The sequence below is a fragment of the Mytilus californianus genome, unplaced genomic scaffold (genome assembly GCF_021869535.1).
Source record: "Mytilus californianus isolate M0D057914Y unplaced genomic scaffold, xbMytCali1.0.p SCAF_9, whole genome shotgun sequence".
NCBI classification, from domain to species: Eukaryota; Metazoa; Mollusca; class Bivalvia; order Mytilida; family Mytilidae; genus Mytilus; species Mytilus californianus.
Window position 1 is genome coordinate 69,573,765 of NW_026262745.1, and position 20,389 is coordinate 69,594,153.

The following is a 20,389-nucleotide window of genomic DNA, read 5'->3' on the forward strand; positions in this document are numbered from 1 at the left end:
CTAACCTGAAACAATAGTGTAACATCACAACATAGAAAGACACAATATAAAATATCAATTGAAATGCCCTAACCATGTTAACTCAATCTAAAGACATATTAACAAAAACAAGTGAATATACACTGAACGAATAAATTTGATCTATGACACAAGTAAATACAAAATTAATAAATCAAGGGGGTTAAATGTAAAACAATATCAGAAAGACAACCATAACCTTGGACAAAATGCCGCCAAATAAAATAACGTACACATGTATCAAAGGTGGTATATATTTAAAATAGTGAGACGAGATATAACACTATTAAGTAAACATTAAATAACAAAAATGCATTACAAATAGTTTCAACATGTCAAATTAACACGAAAGTACGATTTGAGAGTACTCGCAGTTACTGAAAGCTAGTTAAAAGTCAAAAACTATTAATAATAATAAAAAAAATCATGCATCAGAGACTAAAATCAACTAAACACATCCCAGGGATTTAGTGTTTTAACGTCATGGACAGTCAAAGAAGACATGACTTGTGTAATGCCAAAATAAAAGTATCGACAGGCAGTAGGATAGTTAGGAGTTAACCTTTTAATAAATATGTATAATGTTATATATAGATAGAGTAATCTCTATATAGAAAATGAACGTGGATGTGTATTTATACATACCAAAAAAAACGTTTGAAAAGAATGCAAATTTAGTTATGTTTTTAAATTGCTGATGACAAAATCGATATTTGTGCCAATTTAAACTATATTCTAATTATAACATTGGTAAGATAACCTTTACTAATAAGTTTGTTTAAAGGTTCGATGAGTTTACACGGATCACATAGTGATTTCCGCGCTTTTAGTACAATATTACCGTAAAATTTAGGATATGAAATACCGTTTTTAATACGTTTTCTACAGTACAGCCAAATTTACTAATTAAATCTTTGTATCTATGAAAGAATTTAGTAAAAGTTTTAAATAATTTATGGTTACGAAATCCCTGACTTAATAATATACCCGTGATGCATTGACTACGTTCGTTTAAATCTTTGACATCAGTACACACACCGGCATAACGAACGATTTGGTATATATAAACACCGTATGAAAGAGCCAAAGGAACATCGCTGTTAATAAAGGAAAATTAACAATAGGGAATGAAAAAACGTCTCTGTTGTCGTAAATTTTAGTACGGAGTTTCCCTTTAGAAATTGAAATGTCTAAGTTTTAGAAAAGGACAACTACTGCTGGTTATGTTAGATTTATTTAAAGTAAGTTCCTTTGGGTAAATTTCCGTTGTATATTACGAGAATTCTGGATTATTTAACGAAACAATATCATCAAGATAACGGTAGGTATTGTTGAATGTATCAACCAAATGTAAAAATGACGTGTCTTTACTGAGTTTGTTCATAAACTGAGATTCATAACTAACATGTATTTTTTAAATTGACATAATGATATACTATAGACTAAAGGAGATATGGTATATACCATAATGAGACAGCGACCAAACTACAGCAATACCAAAAAGACATTAAGAGAACAAAAAACGGTCTGATTTATTTGATATTCAATTTCATGTTTTGTTTTATTTAAAAGAAAACCATGGATAACTTAAACAAAGAAAAGGTCGATTGGAGAGAAGGCAAAACCTTACCAAATTGTATGCTGTACATGTTAGAGCATGAAATTATGTGTGACGTCACATTCCGTGTTGGAGAAAGCCGCAAAACAATTAAGGCACATAAGAATATCTTGGCGGGTCGAAGCTTAATATTTCATACGATGTTTGAAAGTTTACTTCCTGAAAAAGAAGAAATCAACATACCTGACATTTATGTTGATACATTTAATGACCTTCTTCGGTAAGTGTGTTGTTAGTTGTTCGCATTCTGGAATATGTTCACAAAAAATGATTAAATGCAATCTGAAATAATGAAATATTAAAAATAAATTGTTGAATGTTTGAAACAATTCAGTTAACATGTCTTTTAAGTAAATGCAAATGTTGTTGTGCAGAACATCCTTTATATAATATTGTTATGGCATACTGTATATCGGCAATCTTTCTAAAATCTTATGCAATTAATCATATGGTCAGACCATACGCGTATGGTATAAGTATATACTCGTTTGTTTATAAACAGGCAGGACAATATGACTATTTAGATCATTTAGGTGTTGCTCGAATAAATTCTAACCTCCTTAGCAGGAGAACACAAGTCGTTCTCCGAACCAAAATCACAACAAGTTACTAACCTAAATTCTTTATATTTAACATATTGTCTGAATCGTGGTGTATCTGTTATCTTGCCTTCGCTAGAGTCAATTAAAAGCGGATTTATCGTTAGTTAAACCACAGACGTTTGGGGACTGGAATTTTTTGCGTGTTTTCCGGTGTCAAGATAGTATCTTCTATATGGTCTTATTCCTACTTATTTTAACTTAAAAGATGTGGTCCTGCTCCTTTGGTTTGGTCAGCTGTTCAACATTTTTTATATGATTTGGATTTTAAACTATTTCAGAATCATTAAAGAGATATTAATTATCGTAATGCGTATATGGTGCAGTAAAATTGGTACCGTTAATGTTATTACTTCCACTAGGTCGATACCTCTGTTGGTAAACTGTTAGTCCCCGAGGATATCACCAGTTCATTTCGGTACTGGCGTGAAAATATGGATATTACTGTTTTCGAACTTTTGGAATCATTTTTAACCAAAAATGTATCTTCATCATGCAAAGTTGATTGCTTGTCCAGATTTGGCTATACTTTAGGTCCGTTTAATTTGATCGGCTCTTCAAAATTCAAAATTCAAATATTTCGGCCTCGACCGTCATTGAAAATACATAAATAGTTAAAATACGAAATTGATGCAGTTAAATTATAACTTTTAATGTTATATCATACGATCTAACAATGACAGTACTTTGAAGTGATGTTCCTCTATTTTAATGCAAGGGACATTATGTATAAACTACAGTTCTTGTACGATATAATAATGAATAGGAAAACTCATTATTACATTGGTTGCAATGAATTACGTGATTTCCCGATAATTTCACATGTGAAATAAACTCTGTTATTTCAGCCCTCTGACGTCATACAAAAATAGGTGGTGTCAAGACGTGGGCGATGACGTCGCATCAAACCAAATTGGGAATGCGTAGAAAAAGATATAGTTCCTTGCATTTCTACTTTAATTCCATTAAAAAAGCCCATTGCCAATGTAATAAAAAGAATAACTCATCAAAGAATTCAAATATCGAAAAATACTCAACTCGTGACCGAACAACACTGATAATCAACTCATGCGCTACGCGCATTCGTGAATTAATGTGTTGTTTATTCACACGTTGAATATATTTCTATATTTGAATTCTTCGATTTGCTTTTCATATAATTAAATACTTAAAACTAATATTCAAAACGAATTTCAATTTCCTAAAAGCAAACATAAACACCAAAATAAATGAAAAAAGAGGGTTCAATGCAAGAAGTGCTTGTGTGTTAAACAGTTAAATTCTTGTCAAACGGTTCATTTTAATATTCTAAGTTATTTTCTTAATTCGACATACTGTGTTTCGTAAGGAAAAATCGATAATGACCCTGTAAAAAATCTTTCATTGTAGTTTTAACCTAGTGAGTAAAATTCACTTTATTTCATGATTCATCTCATAATTATTACGATATGATAAAAGAAACAAACTTCTAATATATGACACCTTGAAGGGCCATCATACAGTATTACAGTATGCCATTTGCAAAAAAAACTTTCATCGTTCATCGTATTAATTACAAGTAACATACGCGTATGGTCGGACCATATGAGTATATATGCATATTGGCACGACCACACGTTTATTGTTCAAATACTTAATTGGTCTTGAACATATATTTAATGATAACATTTTCTTATTACTGTAATACAAAACTATACCCTGTACAATGTACTGATGCGGCAATAATACTTTAAAACGAATTTTAAATTTAATTCCCAGACGGACTTTAACAGTAAGCATTCACGCATATCCGATTACTTCACCCTTTTGAGATCATACAGAGCTACAACACGAAAAGAGAAAAAGTAGGATTACTAACCTCAATGACCTGGAATAACCTATCATTGACTGCATGATGTCGTATACGTACAAAACATAGTCATATGGATCGGAAATAGTCCGGAGAGGTCGGCCAAGTACTCCCGACATTAAAGTGCGTTAAGTAACATTCGCGAAACTCACTTGTATCTAATCGATTCACAATCATGACTATGTCGTTACACATTCTGTTGTATCGGATCAAAATCGCAACAATTTCCTGCGTCGGTTCACTTTCTGGTCACTGTCTGAGTTCTGCCGGATCGCATTCGGGACATGTTCTGTCGGTTTTTTTTTTATCATCTTAAAGATAGAAATCGGATCAGAATCGGACAGAAAGAGGGACAAACGTGACGCTTTCTGAACAATTTCTGATTGTTGTCGTGATTGTGATTAAACTAATGTTTTTTTAACAAATTTCCAGCACGAATCAAAGGATCTTGATCCAACTTTGAAAAATTTTAAAATTGCGAATGGTCATATCAAGGACGGCATTAAAAATCTTGAATGTGTGACTGAGGCTTAAAGTGGCATTAACTACATTGATTCAAATTCTTAAATTTTATTTGATATAAACTCAAACGTAATGCAGACATTTCTTACTACATCATGTCCATAGAACACACAGAAAACAATATACAATGTCTGGAATGGTTATAATGTATCAGCATTACGTGTGTATTACTGACTGCACGCCATCTAATTTACTATCGACATGACCCACGAAAACTGTCAATGGGCATTTAACCAAGTTTAATTATAAATATAGACAGACAGGTCATCACGGACAAGAAGTATAAGGTTAATATTCTTAGTTCTGTTTGATCGTTTTTCAAATTAACAACATGCAAATAAAATGTGGATTTTTTGCGGATCAATTCGATCAGCAATATTGGTCTCCTTCTGCTGCCTTCCTAGTTTCACTTTAATTTGATGAGCTGACACTGGTTTCAATCACTGGACTTGCTAATCCCATGCGTAACCTGTCTCCAACAAAGGTTAATCAAAGGTCGCATGAATATGGATTCAAATAAGGTTGAGTTATTGACTTTCTAACCAATAATACATCATCGATGTGTATGAGCTCATTTTGACAAACTTTAACCACACTGACTGCTAATATTTCGTTTTTATTACTGTTTGAAACAAAATATAATCGTATTTTAATGTTTTGTCTATATCGTAGTTAATGCCACTTTAACAGTATTTATGATGAGTTTTTTACGTAGCTCATTTATAAATTACCATTTCGTGATTTTATGCATAATTAACAATGTATCTATTTTCTTATGGTATTATTAAGTTGTTCGGTTTGTTTTACAATGACAAATGACATGAGTTTTTATTCTACCGTTGATATCTTATGGTTCTTTTTTCGTGCCATCATAGCGACCTAATATACCTGATAGCGATGCAAGATATATAAATATTTACAATGTTTGCTTTAAACTTGATTTATATTGTATTCTAAATATTTTTCCCAATCAGGTATGCATACATTGATGATGTTCAAATATCAACAAACAATGTTAACAGAATGTTATATGCAGCTGACAAATACATGCTTTCAACACCTAAGACAAAGTGTTGTGAACTTCTTCAATCAACTGCACAATCTTCAAATGCCGTTGTGACGCTTTCAACGGCAAATCAATTCCATCTTGAAGATCTACAAAAGGAAAGCTTACAGTATATAAAAGATAATACGGAAGAATGCCTGTTGTCTAGTCATGCAGTTCAGCTAAATACCGAATGCGTTCAAATGATTGTAACGTCTGAATATCTTTCCTGTTCCGAGACAGAAGTTTGCAAATTTTTCCTGAAGTGGACAGAAGCTCAATGTAAACTGCACGGAAAAGAAGTAAATGCAGAGAACCTAAGAGCCATAGCAGGAGGATTGATGCCCTTAATAAAATTTCCGCTTGTAGAGAAAAAATATTTTTCAAGCGACGTTTCACATTCCTTGCTACTTACAAAAGATGAAATCATAAGTGTGTTTCGTTACCATCATGGAGAAAAATGCTTAATGTTTTCGGATGAACCTAGATCTTCGTCGAGCGATTTGCAAACTAAATACTTACATCGGCATACTAGTGTAAGCAATGGATGGCTCTCTACTGCAGCTAACGCCCTTAAGTTTTATTCAAGCAAATCAATACTGCTCAAAGGATGCATCATTTTTTAACCAGTTTCAAACATGAATGTAGTCGATTCGAAGTTCAAATTTGAATTAACAGATAATTCTGAAAAGTTAATCTATAGTGAGGTACTTGACATGCAATCGAATACGTCACACAATAAAACAATTGCCTTAAAACTAGCCAAACAGATTCGACTGAACACCAACGAGCGATATACAATTATGGTTCGAGATATTATTCCCGCAACGTATTATGGAAGCAATTGTAAATCGGTTTGTAACGAAGATGGTATAACAATTATATTTGAGAATTCTCCAAAGTGTCAATGTAGAACCGATGTTAATCATGGACAGATAGCTGGAATCATGTTCAGCATTTAATATTTTCCGTCATTTTCATTTCACTTTAGCTTATTGTTTTGAATTGCAAAAAAAAACGTCACTAAGCCTGGAAAATTTTATTCTTTTGAATTTTTATTAATGAATGGATTTATTTATTTATTAATTTTTATTCCCTACAAAAAACCTTTTCAAATCATGTATGTAAATATCATATATAATCTTATGTTTGCAAGATATGTGTTTTAATGACAATCTTCAGTTCGACACCAAACATTTTTCAGCTAAGTACTCATAGAGCGTCAAAACAAAATGACTAAAATCAAAACACCCAAACCGTTAAATGAGTTGCAATCTTATGTTTTAATAACCTTCATGATAATAAAGTAGACCTAACGCTATGTAAACCAAATATGTAAACTTTTGTGTGCATAAAAATCTATTTTTTAACAGCCTTTTCTTTACGATAATAGAATTGACATGCACAACTGATGTACATTAAACGGTAGTTCAGGGTGATAAATTATAAGCAGATATTGTTGATGCGATTACCATGCCAAAGGAATCATTTTAAATATGTTTAGTATGATACAGGCTATTTAAGTGATAAAACAGTCTTTTGGTATTGACAGTCCACAAAATTGTAAGTTGCAGTGAGCCAGTTACGACCAAACTTAGATATATCGACGTATGTTAGCGCGGTATCAACACGAACAACACGTGTATCAGCAAAAACCGTCATCAGGTGTGATTGAGAACAAACTTTGAAATGTGTGTAGAAAAATATTATTTATCATTTTGATAATTTAAGCCGAATTATCAATAAATTCAAATCAATTGTGAAATGTGAAAATCTATAAAAATAAATATTCCAAAAGGGCGCTTCCAGAATGCACTAGTTCATACTGCAATGATTGTTCGTATGCATATCATTGTTTTTTTTTACAATTTTTCTTCTGTTGAACTTTCAGGTTCTATTGGTATCAAATTCAAGCTGAATGGTTTATGATGTTTGTAAAATCGCTTTTTATTCATATGCAATCAGTGTATTTGAATTATAAATTTCTAAAAATCATTTTCACTTTCTGTTGTATTCATTTGTAGTGGTATGGATAAGGATACATGTACCGTCATTTCCTTTTTTAACTCATTTTTCTGTGATGGAACATACATATTGTATGTATGTTGCCACCAGTTTGTATATATGCACATATATATATGCTTGGTTTTTTTTTCCCGTTCTGTGAACTGACGTTGAGAGTAATTCATGTACGGAAAACCAACAGTGATATTGCTTGTGTCATTCTTGTCCTTAAGGATGTACTAAGGTGAGGTTTAGGAATGTTTGTCAGATGTTCGGACTCCTTGTAATTTATCCTACGATACAGGGCAAAATATTTTGCCCCATATCACCCACTTTTCTTTTCATAGAAGACTTCAATAGCTCATAAAAAGGTCATTACAAAAATTTAAGCAGATTCTAGTTTTGTTTTCTTATGTTCTTATGATGTGTTACCCAAAAAATGCCAATGCTAAATATAAATTAAAGTGTGGGTCGGCCTTTTCCAGCAATTTAAAAAAATCAAATATTTCTAAAAGGAGTTTTATAAGCTATCAATATATTCAGTTTAAATTGTTCATTAACTAATGCTCTTCTGACTTATATAGTATCAATTTTAAATTCTAGATTTTTTTCTAATTTCACCTAATCACCTTTTTAAAAAAACTTACATGACTTGACTTTAGTTATTGTCTTGAACACCTGTTGTCAATCAATGACAACAAATTATTCATGTTTCACCATGTTGTCTTCAATTTGTTTCATGGACAGAATAGTAAAACAATCGAACGCATATTTCTTTCTGTTTTCATGGTTATTTTGGTATTCATTTATTTATTTGACAATGTTTCTGCTTAAACGATTTACCTTTTCGCTTTCCTTGCTTCTCTTATGTATGATTTTGCAATTGTATCTGAAATGTAGTGCAGCACTACAGAGATAATGATTTCAAAAGTTCAAGCATGGACAAATAACAAACTGTTTAACAGTGAACATGTTGTTGTTACTTTGCTGCTTCATTGATTTTGAACAATATTCCTTTCATTTATATTTTCGTACCTTTATTATTAAAGTCTCAAATTTTCAGTTATTTTCCTTTTTTAAAAATGCAAGACTTCAACATTCCGAGTTCAGTTTTGAATAACAATGCGCTGGTCGTTTTTCTATTGTGCATAATTAAAAACAATGCGTTGACTTGTCAACTGCATAAAAGAAATTATTTTGAGTTGGATTCAGTAATACTTTTATATTCTTATTTTAAAGGCTATATTTCAAACTTAAACCAACAATAAGGAAATGGGACGTTTAAAAACGATGCAATCACAGTTATTAAATACCTGGGTTGAGTAATTATTTTGTGACATTTGAAGAGTTTATAGAATTGGTATAATATATACCTAAAATAAATTACATTTAATGTTTTCCCGGTGCATGATTTTTTTTAGGAAACATAAGTATTGATACTACAGTGATGACTTCAACAAGTACAGCAGTCTTGTCTCAATGATATATGAATATGTTGCATTATTCAATTAAAATCGGTTGTATATCAATTAGCATAGTTCGAGTATGAAAAAAAAGTTTGGAAGAAAAGTACATTTTGTTTTTCTTTTTTAAACTAAATACTTCATAAAGCTTGGATTTTCATACCATATCAAAATATTCAACTACTTTTTCACAACGTTCTCAAAACGATATTTATGGCATGCTCCTTTCCTAAAATTCATATGTTTATGATCATTTAATTTGTTTCAGATAATTTCAATAAAATTGCATTAAAGAATGAACGTTCACCATGTTAGATTTTTAATATCCGCCGGGAGTTATTCAGCCAAACAATCGTTTTAGTACAGTATTTACTCTAGTGCATTCGGCTATTTACAGATTTCAAATCAACAGAGGAAAATGAGAAAATTGTCGTAAATTAAAAAAAGAACTAATTTAGGGTCAAACCACTGCTAAGTTAACATATGAAAATAGAGTCATGTATATAATATCACAAAGAGAAAGATCGGTGAAAAAAATAACACATTAAATATTAAACTAGCCAAGATAATTTGAAGCAAAGAGAGCATTGCAAATTAATATAAGTAAAATAAGAATAAACTGCATAAAAACACTGGGAAAATATGCCAAGAATAAAGAACACACTAAGTGGTCATAGTAAAATGTCAGCTGAATATTTAATCAATGTTCTAAAAATAAATCAAGATAAATTTTGAAAATTAATGTGCAGTGGCGGATCCAGAAAATTTCAAAAGGGGGAGGGGGGCACTGACCGCCCTAAGAGGGGGCCTGCTCCAGTCATGCTTCAGTGATTCCATATATAATCAACCAAATTTTGCCAACTAAAGGGGGGACCGCCCACCTGGATCCGCCTTTAATGTGTACATTAATGATGCGAACCGCCGGCCAAACAAATAACGCAAAACTGAAACTTTCTGTAAATGAATAACTATTTAGTGAATATAAATGTGCACGGCGGTCATTTTAAGTCATATAAGTAAAATCCTTGCATTAGTTCGAAAAACATAATCAGGTAATCATATGTATTACATAAATTAAGCTAACCAAATATATGCTTAACGTTTTACACATTGTAACTTGGATGGAGAGTTGTCTCATTAGCACTCATACCACATTTTCTTAATTCTATTGAAAATTTTAACCGTTCTTTTGAACAATGTCAGAAGATTCTTCTTATTTGGAACGTCTATCAATGCTCACAGGTAGTATTGCCATGCGCAACGTTCCGATGTAATTATCATTTTCTGGCTGACAATGTATAGTATTTTACTGAATAAAACAAATAGTTTTGAACGTCGGAAATCTGCTCATGTTTGTTTCTTATTTAGTGAAACACTGGATTTAGTAAAACATAGAGCATTTTGAATTAAGGATTATGTACAGACAATGAGGTCTGCTTAACATCGTTACATTTTGCTTTTATTTCGAATAACCCCTGACGATTAAGATCAATGTCAAAGGGATAATTATGTAGTTCTTCTTATGTAAGTATATGGAGTATTGAGAATTGAAATGCTGTTCACTAAGAACAATACTTTTATCAATGCAGATTTAGAAAAAGTATGCAAAATAGACGTTTCTGTATTTATGTTGGCTTTTAGTTTGTCCATATGGTTGTCAATTAAATTCTTGTGTGTTCATTTCTTTTTCTATTGCCTCTTTTTGTCTTTCTGAAGTAGTTTCAGATTTTTTTGTTTGTTAATACAGATTCCCTATACATTTCAACTGCCCTTTCTTCAAGGTTACGAAGTATATCAGTTGCCTTCAGGTTATTTAGTGGATTTTCAATTTCTATAAAAAAAGTGCAGTTGCTGTTTGTTTCAAAAATACATTTGCTGCAGTAAGGAAAATCAATTGAAAGAAACATTTTTTAACTTTCGAGCATCCGAAGCGCTTTTTCCTGATTTAATGCAAAAAAAATCCAAAACATTTGCAAGCCAGACGCTGAAATGTAAGGAGCTATTTTCCCAAATCGAACATAAACGTAATAGCCAAATTTGTTTTCTTTGACTATGGCAGTTAAGAGCTTAGTTTCTTAAGAAATTGCAATATATGAATGGGTAATTTAAAACAAGTAAATTTAATATATAATGTCAGTACCGAAGCACTGACTACGGACCCGATGAGACCCTTTGTGACCCAAAGTCTACCACAAGCGTTATTGACCCATTGCTAGAAAATTGAATTAACACTTTATAAATGTCGTGCGTTCGAAGGGCTTTTCTAACTTACTTTCATCAGGAACGCTCCTTTCAAATCATTTGAAAGCACGGAATACGTAAATACACCAAAAAGTTGGGACCGATATGACACAAAAGGACCTAACCAGAATAGTCAAAGTTATCAATGGGCAATTTAACCTGAAAATGTTGGAACCTTAGTTTCTTAACAATTTCGTTATTTTTGAACTGGGTGTATTGAATAAGTATATGGAATAAATTATGTCAATACTGCAGCACTAGCCACTGAGCTGATGATACCGTAGGGGACGTACATTCATCAAATGAAAGAGATTAAAGAGGGATGGACGGTTGCATTGTCAAAATCATGTTATGTTTTCTGTGTGTCTTTAATTGGTCGTTTTTTTTATGTTTTACTCTTTAATTATATACATATGCATCTGTTTTAATGTAAAATGAAATGGTAAATTACCAATAGGGGTGTTATATACACCCTGTAACACCGTGACTGCTTTATTTTATCTGTCTTTGTATCTGTAGATGTATACTTTCATAAGTATTTATCAGTCTTGAATTTGTTGTTCTTACACACTTATAATACGGCTTGACGAAGAATGTTACTATTGATCAAACAATATAAAGAATCTTCATTTTTCACCATGCATGTTATGTGCTATTCTTTTACTTGAGAGAAAACATTGAACATTTTTTGGTCTCTATACTAAATATGCATGCTACATTGTAACTAAACCAAAAATGTTCATATATCCATTTATCTTTTAAAATATCAATTTACAAGATATCTCAATAGTTGTCTGCAGGCTGATGTCAAAAGTGAACGGTGTGATGCATTTACTTACCAAACGTTCAATTATCTAAATATGTTTTTTTTAAGTTGACAATCATTTGAAAGAAAGAAAGAATTGAAATGTGTAAAAATGAAATTTTATAAAACTTTTCATAAATAGTAAGTTGGGTAAAAAAATGCATCTTTAATTCTGTATGAGTCTTATCTTCATCTTTTTACTTGTTTGGCTTTATAACTATTTTGATCTGAGCGTCACTGATGAGTCTTATGTAGACGAAACGCGCGTCTGGCGTATTAAATTATAATCCTGGTACCTTTGATGACTTTTATCTGACACGAAATTTATCAAAAAATTAAATAGAATACAGTGAAAATAATTTGTTATTATTTGATAATTATACAAACCAAGCACCTTATTTTCAAAGTTTGCGCACGAACTGATAACAAATATTTTGTTAAGGACATATATGCACGCGTATTCTTATTCGTGCTACAAAACTTGTTTCTGTAGATTCGTTGATTATGCTTTAGCCGATTAAATTTTCTTTTTTTTAGGATCCGTCTATTCTTAATAGTTTTAAATGTCAATATTTCAATTATCATGTAAGTTAAATAACTATCACATTTTTGTTTTAACCGCAAAGCATGTGAATAGTGTCGTCAGGCAAGCCGTTTAAAAGCTATTATCTAATTTTATGTTTATCTTTACGATCATGGGGTACTAATAAAACTAATGAATAAATCTGTGGCCTTTTAAATTGTCTCTAATTTATGAATAACGTACAAATCTATCTATATATTATACCATGCGTCTCTCGGTATGTTGATCTACATCGGATTGTCACCTTACCAACTAATACAAAATAAGTTTATCCATAAGTGGAAGGTACGAAATCTCAAGAAGCAGCTCTATTTTAGTCTAACCAATACTGGACATAATATTTGTTCGAAGGTAAGTACTCTTGTAAAAGAAATAATCAGTTGTTGGTAAACGTACCCAATAATTCAAAGTTTACTCATCATTATGAGAGCCTTACAGTGGTAGTTATATACTTAATTAGACATTCTGAAAAACAGAAATAGTGCTCACTGTTGTGGCAAACATTAAATCAGTGATTTTGTTGTTCTAGTGAAAAACTTCTTATATCAACTTGTATGTAATGTTGTTCAAAGACGAGATGTTTAAAATGGTTCGGTAACGAATGTTAGCAAGAAAGAGGCTATGAGATAAATGATAACGAACTTTAGAGTCGAGACAAATCCAATTGACATATACGATGATAAGCATTATTTTTAGAGTTTAAAATTATATTTTTCAGCTTGTTGATTTCCCACAAAACCATTTCGACTATTCAATTATTAAAAATTTTGCGATACCACAAAAATATGGATTTGTTTTATTACATTAAGGTTTTCTTGCTAGTGGATAGTTTTGAAATATTATTTCTGGTACTGTATATTTATCAGTAAAATCTTTCTAAAAGGGTCCATTTAATATCAAATATATAAGCTGTACCCTTTCTTTTTAATCTCAATTAAAACGGGTAGTTTGACACATGTGGAGCTGGATCTGCTTACCCTTACCGATCACTTAAGATCAACCCCGGTTTTTTTGACAGGGTTCGTGTTTCTCAGTCTTTATTTTTGAATGCTGTGTTTTGCGTACAGTTGAATGCCTTTTTTGTCTTTTTCTTTTTTGACATGGCGTTGTCACTTTTTTTTACTAATAAGTTTAGATGTCCCTTTGGTATCTTTCACCCCTCTATTAGTCTTCATCATCTCTTCTGTTCTCTCTTTCAATTGACATTTTTTTTATTTTCTCTGAGGCCCTTCTCTTGTCTCCTTGAGTACACTTAACAGAAGAGCGAATAATCTTTTGTCACTTTAATACAACATTGCTCTAATGCATCCTTTGACGTTTAATTAGACATTTCATACTGTCAATTGTCTCACCCCAACCTAAATCATGTAAATTGAACTCATATTTTAATAATTTTGTATTGTGTTCAACTGTCTGTACAGAATCATATATTTGTGTGACACTTAAGCAATTAAAATTTCTCTTGTTAATATTTTTGTTCGGTGTTTATCTTGATTCACAAGATCATGCGTCGTCAAAGGATTTTAGTAATTGAACTATAGTACAATTGATGATTGGATACCGCAATTAAATTTATTTAAATGGCATTTCATAGTACAAATCCTTTAACTGATTTATACAAAAAAAACAAATTTCACTTAAAACATATGCATTACTACGGAAGCGTATTAGGGCCATCCGTTTAATATTTATTTTTTTTCAAATTGTCGACTTTAATCTTGGAATTATCAACATCAATCTTGTAATTATCAACATTTATCTTGGAATTAATAACTTTAACCTTAGAATTTTCAACTTTAATCTTGGAATTATCAACATAAATCTTGGAATTATCAACTTTAATCTTGGAATTATCACATTAAACTTGGAAATTCCAAACTTTAAACTTGGAATTATCAACTTTAATCTTGGAATTATCATCATTAAACTTGGAATTTCCAACTTTAAACTTGGAAATGGCTGATATTTTGTTTCAAGCCCATAATGTATTTTGTTTATCTGTATACTTATCTACTTATAACTATTTTCGAGGCTGAATTTTTTGTAAAATGTTAAAGAAAAATAGACGTGTTTCTAAAGTCTTGTATAGCTTCAGGTAGCCTAATATCCATGAAAGGGGGTGTAACTTTCTATTATTGGGTATACGTGGATATTCCAAAAATATGGGTCATAATTTTGCGAGAATTTATATATATTTGACACTACTTTTTAATGACATTCTATAACGATATGCATTGTTCTTTCAAATTCATAACTTTAAATTAATTTGGCGTATGTTCTACATATCTTATATAAATATGTTATTGAAAATCTTATATTAATGGCTAATTGTGGTATTTTAATCAATCGGCGATTTTATATTTACATAAATATGAAGTCCCTTAATCTATGCATTTTTAACTTAAAATATTGTATATAAGTAAGGACCATTCTTTGTATATATTTAAATATAAATATAGATACCAAATATGAGTAAATGTAATATAAAAATGAGTTAATTTTTTTAGGCAAAAATGGCACAACCTAAAGTTACCCCTCCCCCTTTTTACCCCCGGTGCTAATGTAAAATTTAACTATCAATTTGTAATCATGTATGCCGTGCATGCATTTATTATATTATATTATATTGCTGAATAGGCGGATGTGCATCGATGTTCACATTAGCAATCACCAACAAAAAGTAAAGTAAAGCACATCAAACTGAAGTGGACTGTTTGACAAGATTCAAGATTTCAAGTATTAATTGTACACTCTGACAGTTTACATTGTTACAAGAGGCAGATATACATAATATACAGCTTGACAGAAGTGGTATAATAACAGAACAAAATTGAAATTAACATATATGAAGGTCAATTTAATATAAGCCATCAAATAATTTGATAAATCCAAGATTAATGTTTGATAATTCCAAGAATAAAGTTGGAAATTCCAAGATTAAAGTTGGCAATTCCAAGATTTAAGTTGATAATTCCAAGATCAAAGTTGATAATTCCAAGTTTAATGTTAATAATTCCAAGATTAAAGTTGGAAATTCCAAGATTTAAGTTGATAATTCCAAGATTAAAGTCGATAATTTGAAAACAAAAAATAAAAAAGGATAGCCCTAATACGCTTCCGTACATTACAGTACCATTATACAATATTAAAATAGGTTCCTGGCTGGTGTTGGGTATGTCTGTTATATTTTTTTTACTGCATCAAATGAGTATTTTGACAAACAATGTCGCCTCATTGATGACTTTGGCTAAAATCGTCGAAAGATTAAAACCGAAGACAAACGTTGAAAAACTGATTTTCATAAATTATATCAAGCTATACAGATGAATAAATAAGTTAAAAACTTAAATGCACACTTTTATTACGCACTTGCAAAAGAACATTAATACCTAAAATGCAATACTAGTTTGATGCAAAATTTGTTTGATCAATAAAAAGCTAAATAACAAACTATCAGCAAACAGGAAGTGGATGTACTTTTCACAAGATATGTTGATACGACATTAAAACCAGCATAGCGGAACAAAACTTAAACTCGATTTGTAACTCATCATGGTTAACTCACATACCAAAAATCAGCCCAATATCTGAAGGCGTTTAGAACAATTTATCAAAGTCCAAAGCCAGTAATTTCAGCAAAAATTAGCAGAGTGGAACAAAACTTAAAACTTATCTGTAACTCATCATGGCCAACTCGCATACCAAAAATCAGCCCAATATCTGAAGGCGTTAAGAAAAAAAAATGCGTATAATGGTTTGTTGTGGAATGACGGAATAACGGACAATGGTAAAACTTTATGGCCACGACAACTTTGTTCCGGGGCCATAAAAATGACCTTGAATAATAGCCAAATGACACATTCGTCTTTTTTTTTTTAATTTCAATTTTAAAATGAACGCTTTTATTAGTAATATTACTCAATTGTAAAAGCACCCTGGTTTTCTATATAAATTTTTTATAAGCAGGCTATACAGCAAATCTACCATAAAATTAGAGAAAAAAACTGCATGCAGACGTTGATAAGGGCTAAAACTTATCCAAATACATTTTCCTTTCAGAAAAAAATTCTCTGCACCAAAACTATGCGCTAGTTTTAGTTCCTGTTTGAATTGTTCGACACAAGTTTTTTTTTACCCTTTTTAGCTTGCTGTTCGGTTTGAGCCAAGGCTCCGTGATGAAAGCCGTACTTTGACTTATAATTGTTATCTTTTTATACATTGTGACTTCGATGGAGAGTTGTCTTATTGCCACTCGTACGACATCTTCTTATTTATATTAACAACGTCAAAAGGACTATGTATTGATGCAGTCGGACTTTTTTACATATATCCTGACTAATTACCCGAATAAAAAATGCTCCTTTATATGTTATTATACTCAACTTCATTAAGCATGTTAATAATTGGATTACCTCATCAACTGCATATAACACAGTGCTGTTGACCATAAAGAATAAGAAAAATCAGCACTTCACTTCTTCAGGCGAAGAAATGAATATCCAATTTGTATATTTTTATGAACGATAATACTTGCCAATAAGTCTGTTTTGTGAAGCAAATTTTATGAGATACTCACGAAACTAACCTGATTTCTAAAACAAACGAAAAACTCAAAAACAAATTTGACAAACATCAACCATCGGCGATGAATGTTGTTGCAATGTTAAATATGTAAAACTAATTTCTATGCACAAAATTTTCTTTTCCACAGTAAGCAAATTGATGACATGTTTATCTCTTTAGAAGGAAGATGGTAATCAGAAAGATATCCATTTACTTACCCTGCATCTGATTCACCGTTCTAATCAAATCGTACGCTGTCGGCTATTTTCACCTCCCGACCATCTAAACGGACGCGGGACTTCGTAGGCCGAGTGGTCTGGGTAGCTTTATAGTTATCTATTGTATCTCTAGTCTGTCAACATTGAAGTTGTAAGTTGGAACCTCGTACGTGGCAAGTGTGTTAAACTCCAACCTCTCCGTCACAATATATCCAAAAGTGGTGATGGTCGTGTAAAATAACAACTATCAATTGATCTAAACGTACACAAAAATAAAAACAATAAAATGACAAGTATACCAATAACAAAACGCCACACTAAAATCTTAAGTGTGAGCAACACGAAACGCATCAAAAAGGTCCAGTTCAACGTTTTGACCACGTGGTATTGCTCTAACAAGTAAAAATCCCATAATGAGTCTTGCGTATTTAATATGACATAAAACATTAAGATTAATCAACAATAGCTTGAATGTGTATTTTTTCAATATTTTAAGCAAGGTCAGTGACTTTAAAGGAAAAATTTTTATTTAAGTATATTGCATGGTAACGACATTGCAATAAAATACAGCCTTAATTTGCATCACATTCATAAAAGCATATACTCATTAGTGTTTTTGCATATTTAAGATATCGTTAACACAATTTGGTTTCATAATTTGCAGATATAAAATTATAACGCTTGTGTAAACTGTTCCTTGGTGAGATTTTAAACATTCTTGCATTAGTAATAGTATGTATGTTCTGATCGATTATTTTATTACAGTATATTTACAAAATATTCCCAAGGGGTAATGATATGATGTATTTAATTTTCAATTTACAATTTTAGTAGGTAATAGAACAGCATGGATTTGGTGAATATTGGAAACAATGAATCAGTTGAATGGAGAGATGATAAAACCTTACAAGGTTGTTTGATGTACATGCTAGAAAAAGAAATGATGTGCGACGTCACTTTCCGTGTAGGAGAAAGACGTATTACAATAAAAGCACACAGGAATATCCTTGCGAGTCGCAGTCAGGTATTCCACACGATGTTTGAAGGTTCACTACCTGAAAAAAGAGAAATATATATTCCTGATATTGACGAGCATTTATTTAAAGATCTACTTCGGTTAGTACGTATAGTGTCATTTTTCGATATTATATACATTTGCCAAATTCGGTCAGTCTGATCAGACATATGCAAGACGAATGCATTTTCTCATTCTCTTCTCATCTGAGGGCTTTGTGCATTCCATGAGGGAGAACATTTTACGTCGAAAATATTCTGTTTATCGTTACTTTCACAGGTAACGTCGATGACTATAAGCTGATAACGTCATGATCAGTAGAGTGAGATAGCAAATTAGCATTAGAAAGATCAAAAGAAAACTTGAGTAAATATAGCGATAACAAATTATAATTTGATGGGTTGAAACTCCTTGATAGACATGACATTTAATTAAAACTACATACATTCCCTTGAATCCAAAAACTCGTGTAATGGTGATTAATAATAACACGTTCGAAGCCATAAAGAATCTTGCGGCAGGTGAACCTAATGCAATTATGTTTATTTATATGTGACAGGACATAACTGTCGTTAAAACAGTAGGTGTTGTGACTGACAATGTTCGTGTTTATTAGTTTTTGTTATCTTTTCAGGTATGGTAAGGAAGTATAATGTTCAAGTTCTTCTAGTGTTAATCTAGTTTATGTTAGAATTTTTCACACAATTACAATTCTTAGTAAAAGAAATCTTTCTGTCATGGACAACAGTAACTGGAAAATATTTTTTGATACATAAATATATCCAATGTTCATATTTTGTTATATAAGACATGGACCTAATTATAAACACAACATCTTTTTACCTCGAAAACGAGATTGACAGACAGACAGACAGACAGACAGACAAACATACAGACAGACAGAAAAGGATAAATTTGAATAAATCTGTCGTGTTCGTGATTGGGCTGAAAATCTTACCCAGCCATATACTTAGTATGACAATATTCATCATTGGGGCCTTGTGTTTCGATATGCTATCAATAATAACATCATTCCAAGTTTTAAATATTGTGTCCCTCTCGTGCATCGCTCTGATTCTTTTTTCCGGATTGATATTAATGGATTTTAAGCTATTCAAAAATTGTAATTTCGAATATTGTGGCTCTGAGAATCTCACCAAGGGACATCCATTATCGAAATTGGCATCTGGTGAAAATTAAATTAGTCCAATTAATGTCATTATAATAACTTGTCAAAGATAACAGGCTCATAATTAACGCGCGTTTAGTCTACTTTTGGCTCTCGAATCAAAACAATTGGCAGGCAAAATCAAATACGAATTTCTAGAGAATTAATTCCAACAAGTTAAGCCAAATAAAGCTCAGCATAAAGAATCCAATAATTTCTTTTTGTACCTTATAACGCTATGTTGTTGATAAAACATATTCCTATATCGAATTGAAATTTAATTTTCAAATGATAATAGTCAATTATGATCAACATATTATGTGTTTAAGTAATTGTCCCTCACAACGTTACAATTACTGAATAGATTTAGTCAGTTTTAAAAAAAAAAATCTGTTTTCTTGATTTATTTGCCTTGCTAAACTTGGACTAGTTTGAGAAAAGCTGTAGAGCACGAAAAGACTTTGTTCGCAAAATGAAATGACAATATGTGTCGTTCGTGCTCAAAACTTAGATGTAATTGAAAATAAGTGAATATATCTGATATGCATATACGTGCGGAATAGTAACAAATCGACTTGACTTTACAAATTTCACTCGATAATTTAATCAGAAGTCAACAAACCTGACCAGTTACAAAAACAAACACGATCCTAACCTAAGAGGATCTTACAAAATACA

General features: G+C 31.4%; 2 protein-coding genes across 2 annotated transcripts in view; both read left to right on the plus strand.

Moving 5' to 3' along the window:
* The window catches only part of LOC127715181 (fibrinogen-like protein A), a 108,728-nt gene that overhangs the window by 63,527 nt on the left and 24,812 nt on the right, over positions 1 to 20,389 (plus strand). The gene's annotated exons all lie outside the window — the stretch shown is intronic.
* Positions 1,644 to 19,186, plus strand: LOC127713965 (BTB/POZ domain-containing protein 6-like). The gene is made up of 3 exons (XM_052219914.1): positions 1,644 to 1,856; positions 5,581 to 5,953; positions 19,178 to 19,186. The coding sequence occupies exons 1-3, from the start codon at positions 1,657 to 1,659 to the stop codon at positions 19,184 to 19,186; spliced, it is 582 nt and encodes a 193-aa protein (XP_052075874.1). The 5' UTR covers positions 1,644 to 1,656.

Bases quoted from the DNA above. Each gene is read 5' to 3' on its own strand.
- LOC127713965 (XM_052219914.1), top strand. From the start codon at position 1,657: ATGCTGTACATGTTAGAGCATGAAATTATGTGTGACGTCACATTCCGT. The intron at 1,857-5,580 runs GTAAGTGTGTTG...TTTCCCAATCAG, and splicing joins ACATTTAATGACCTTCTTCG to GTATGCATACATTGATGATG.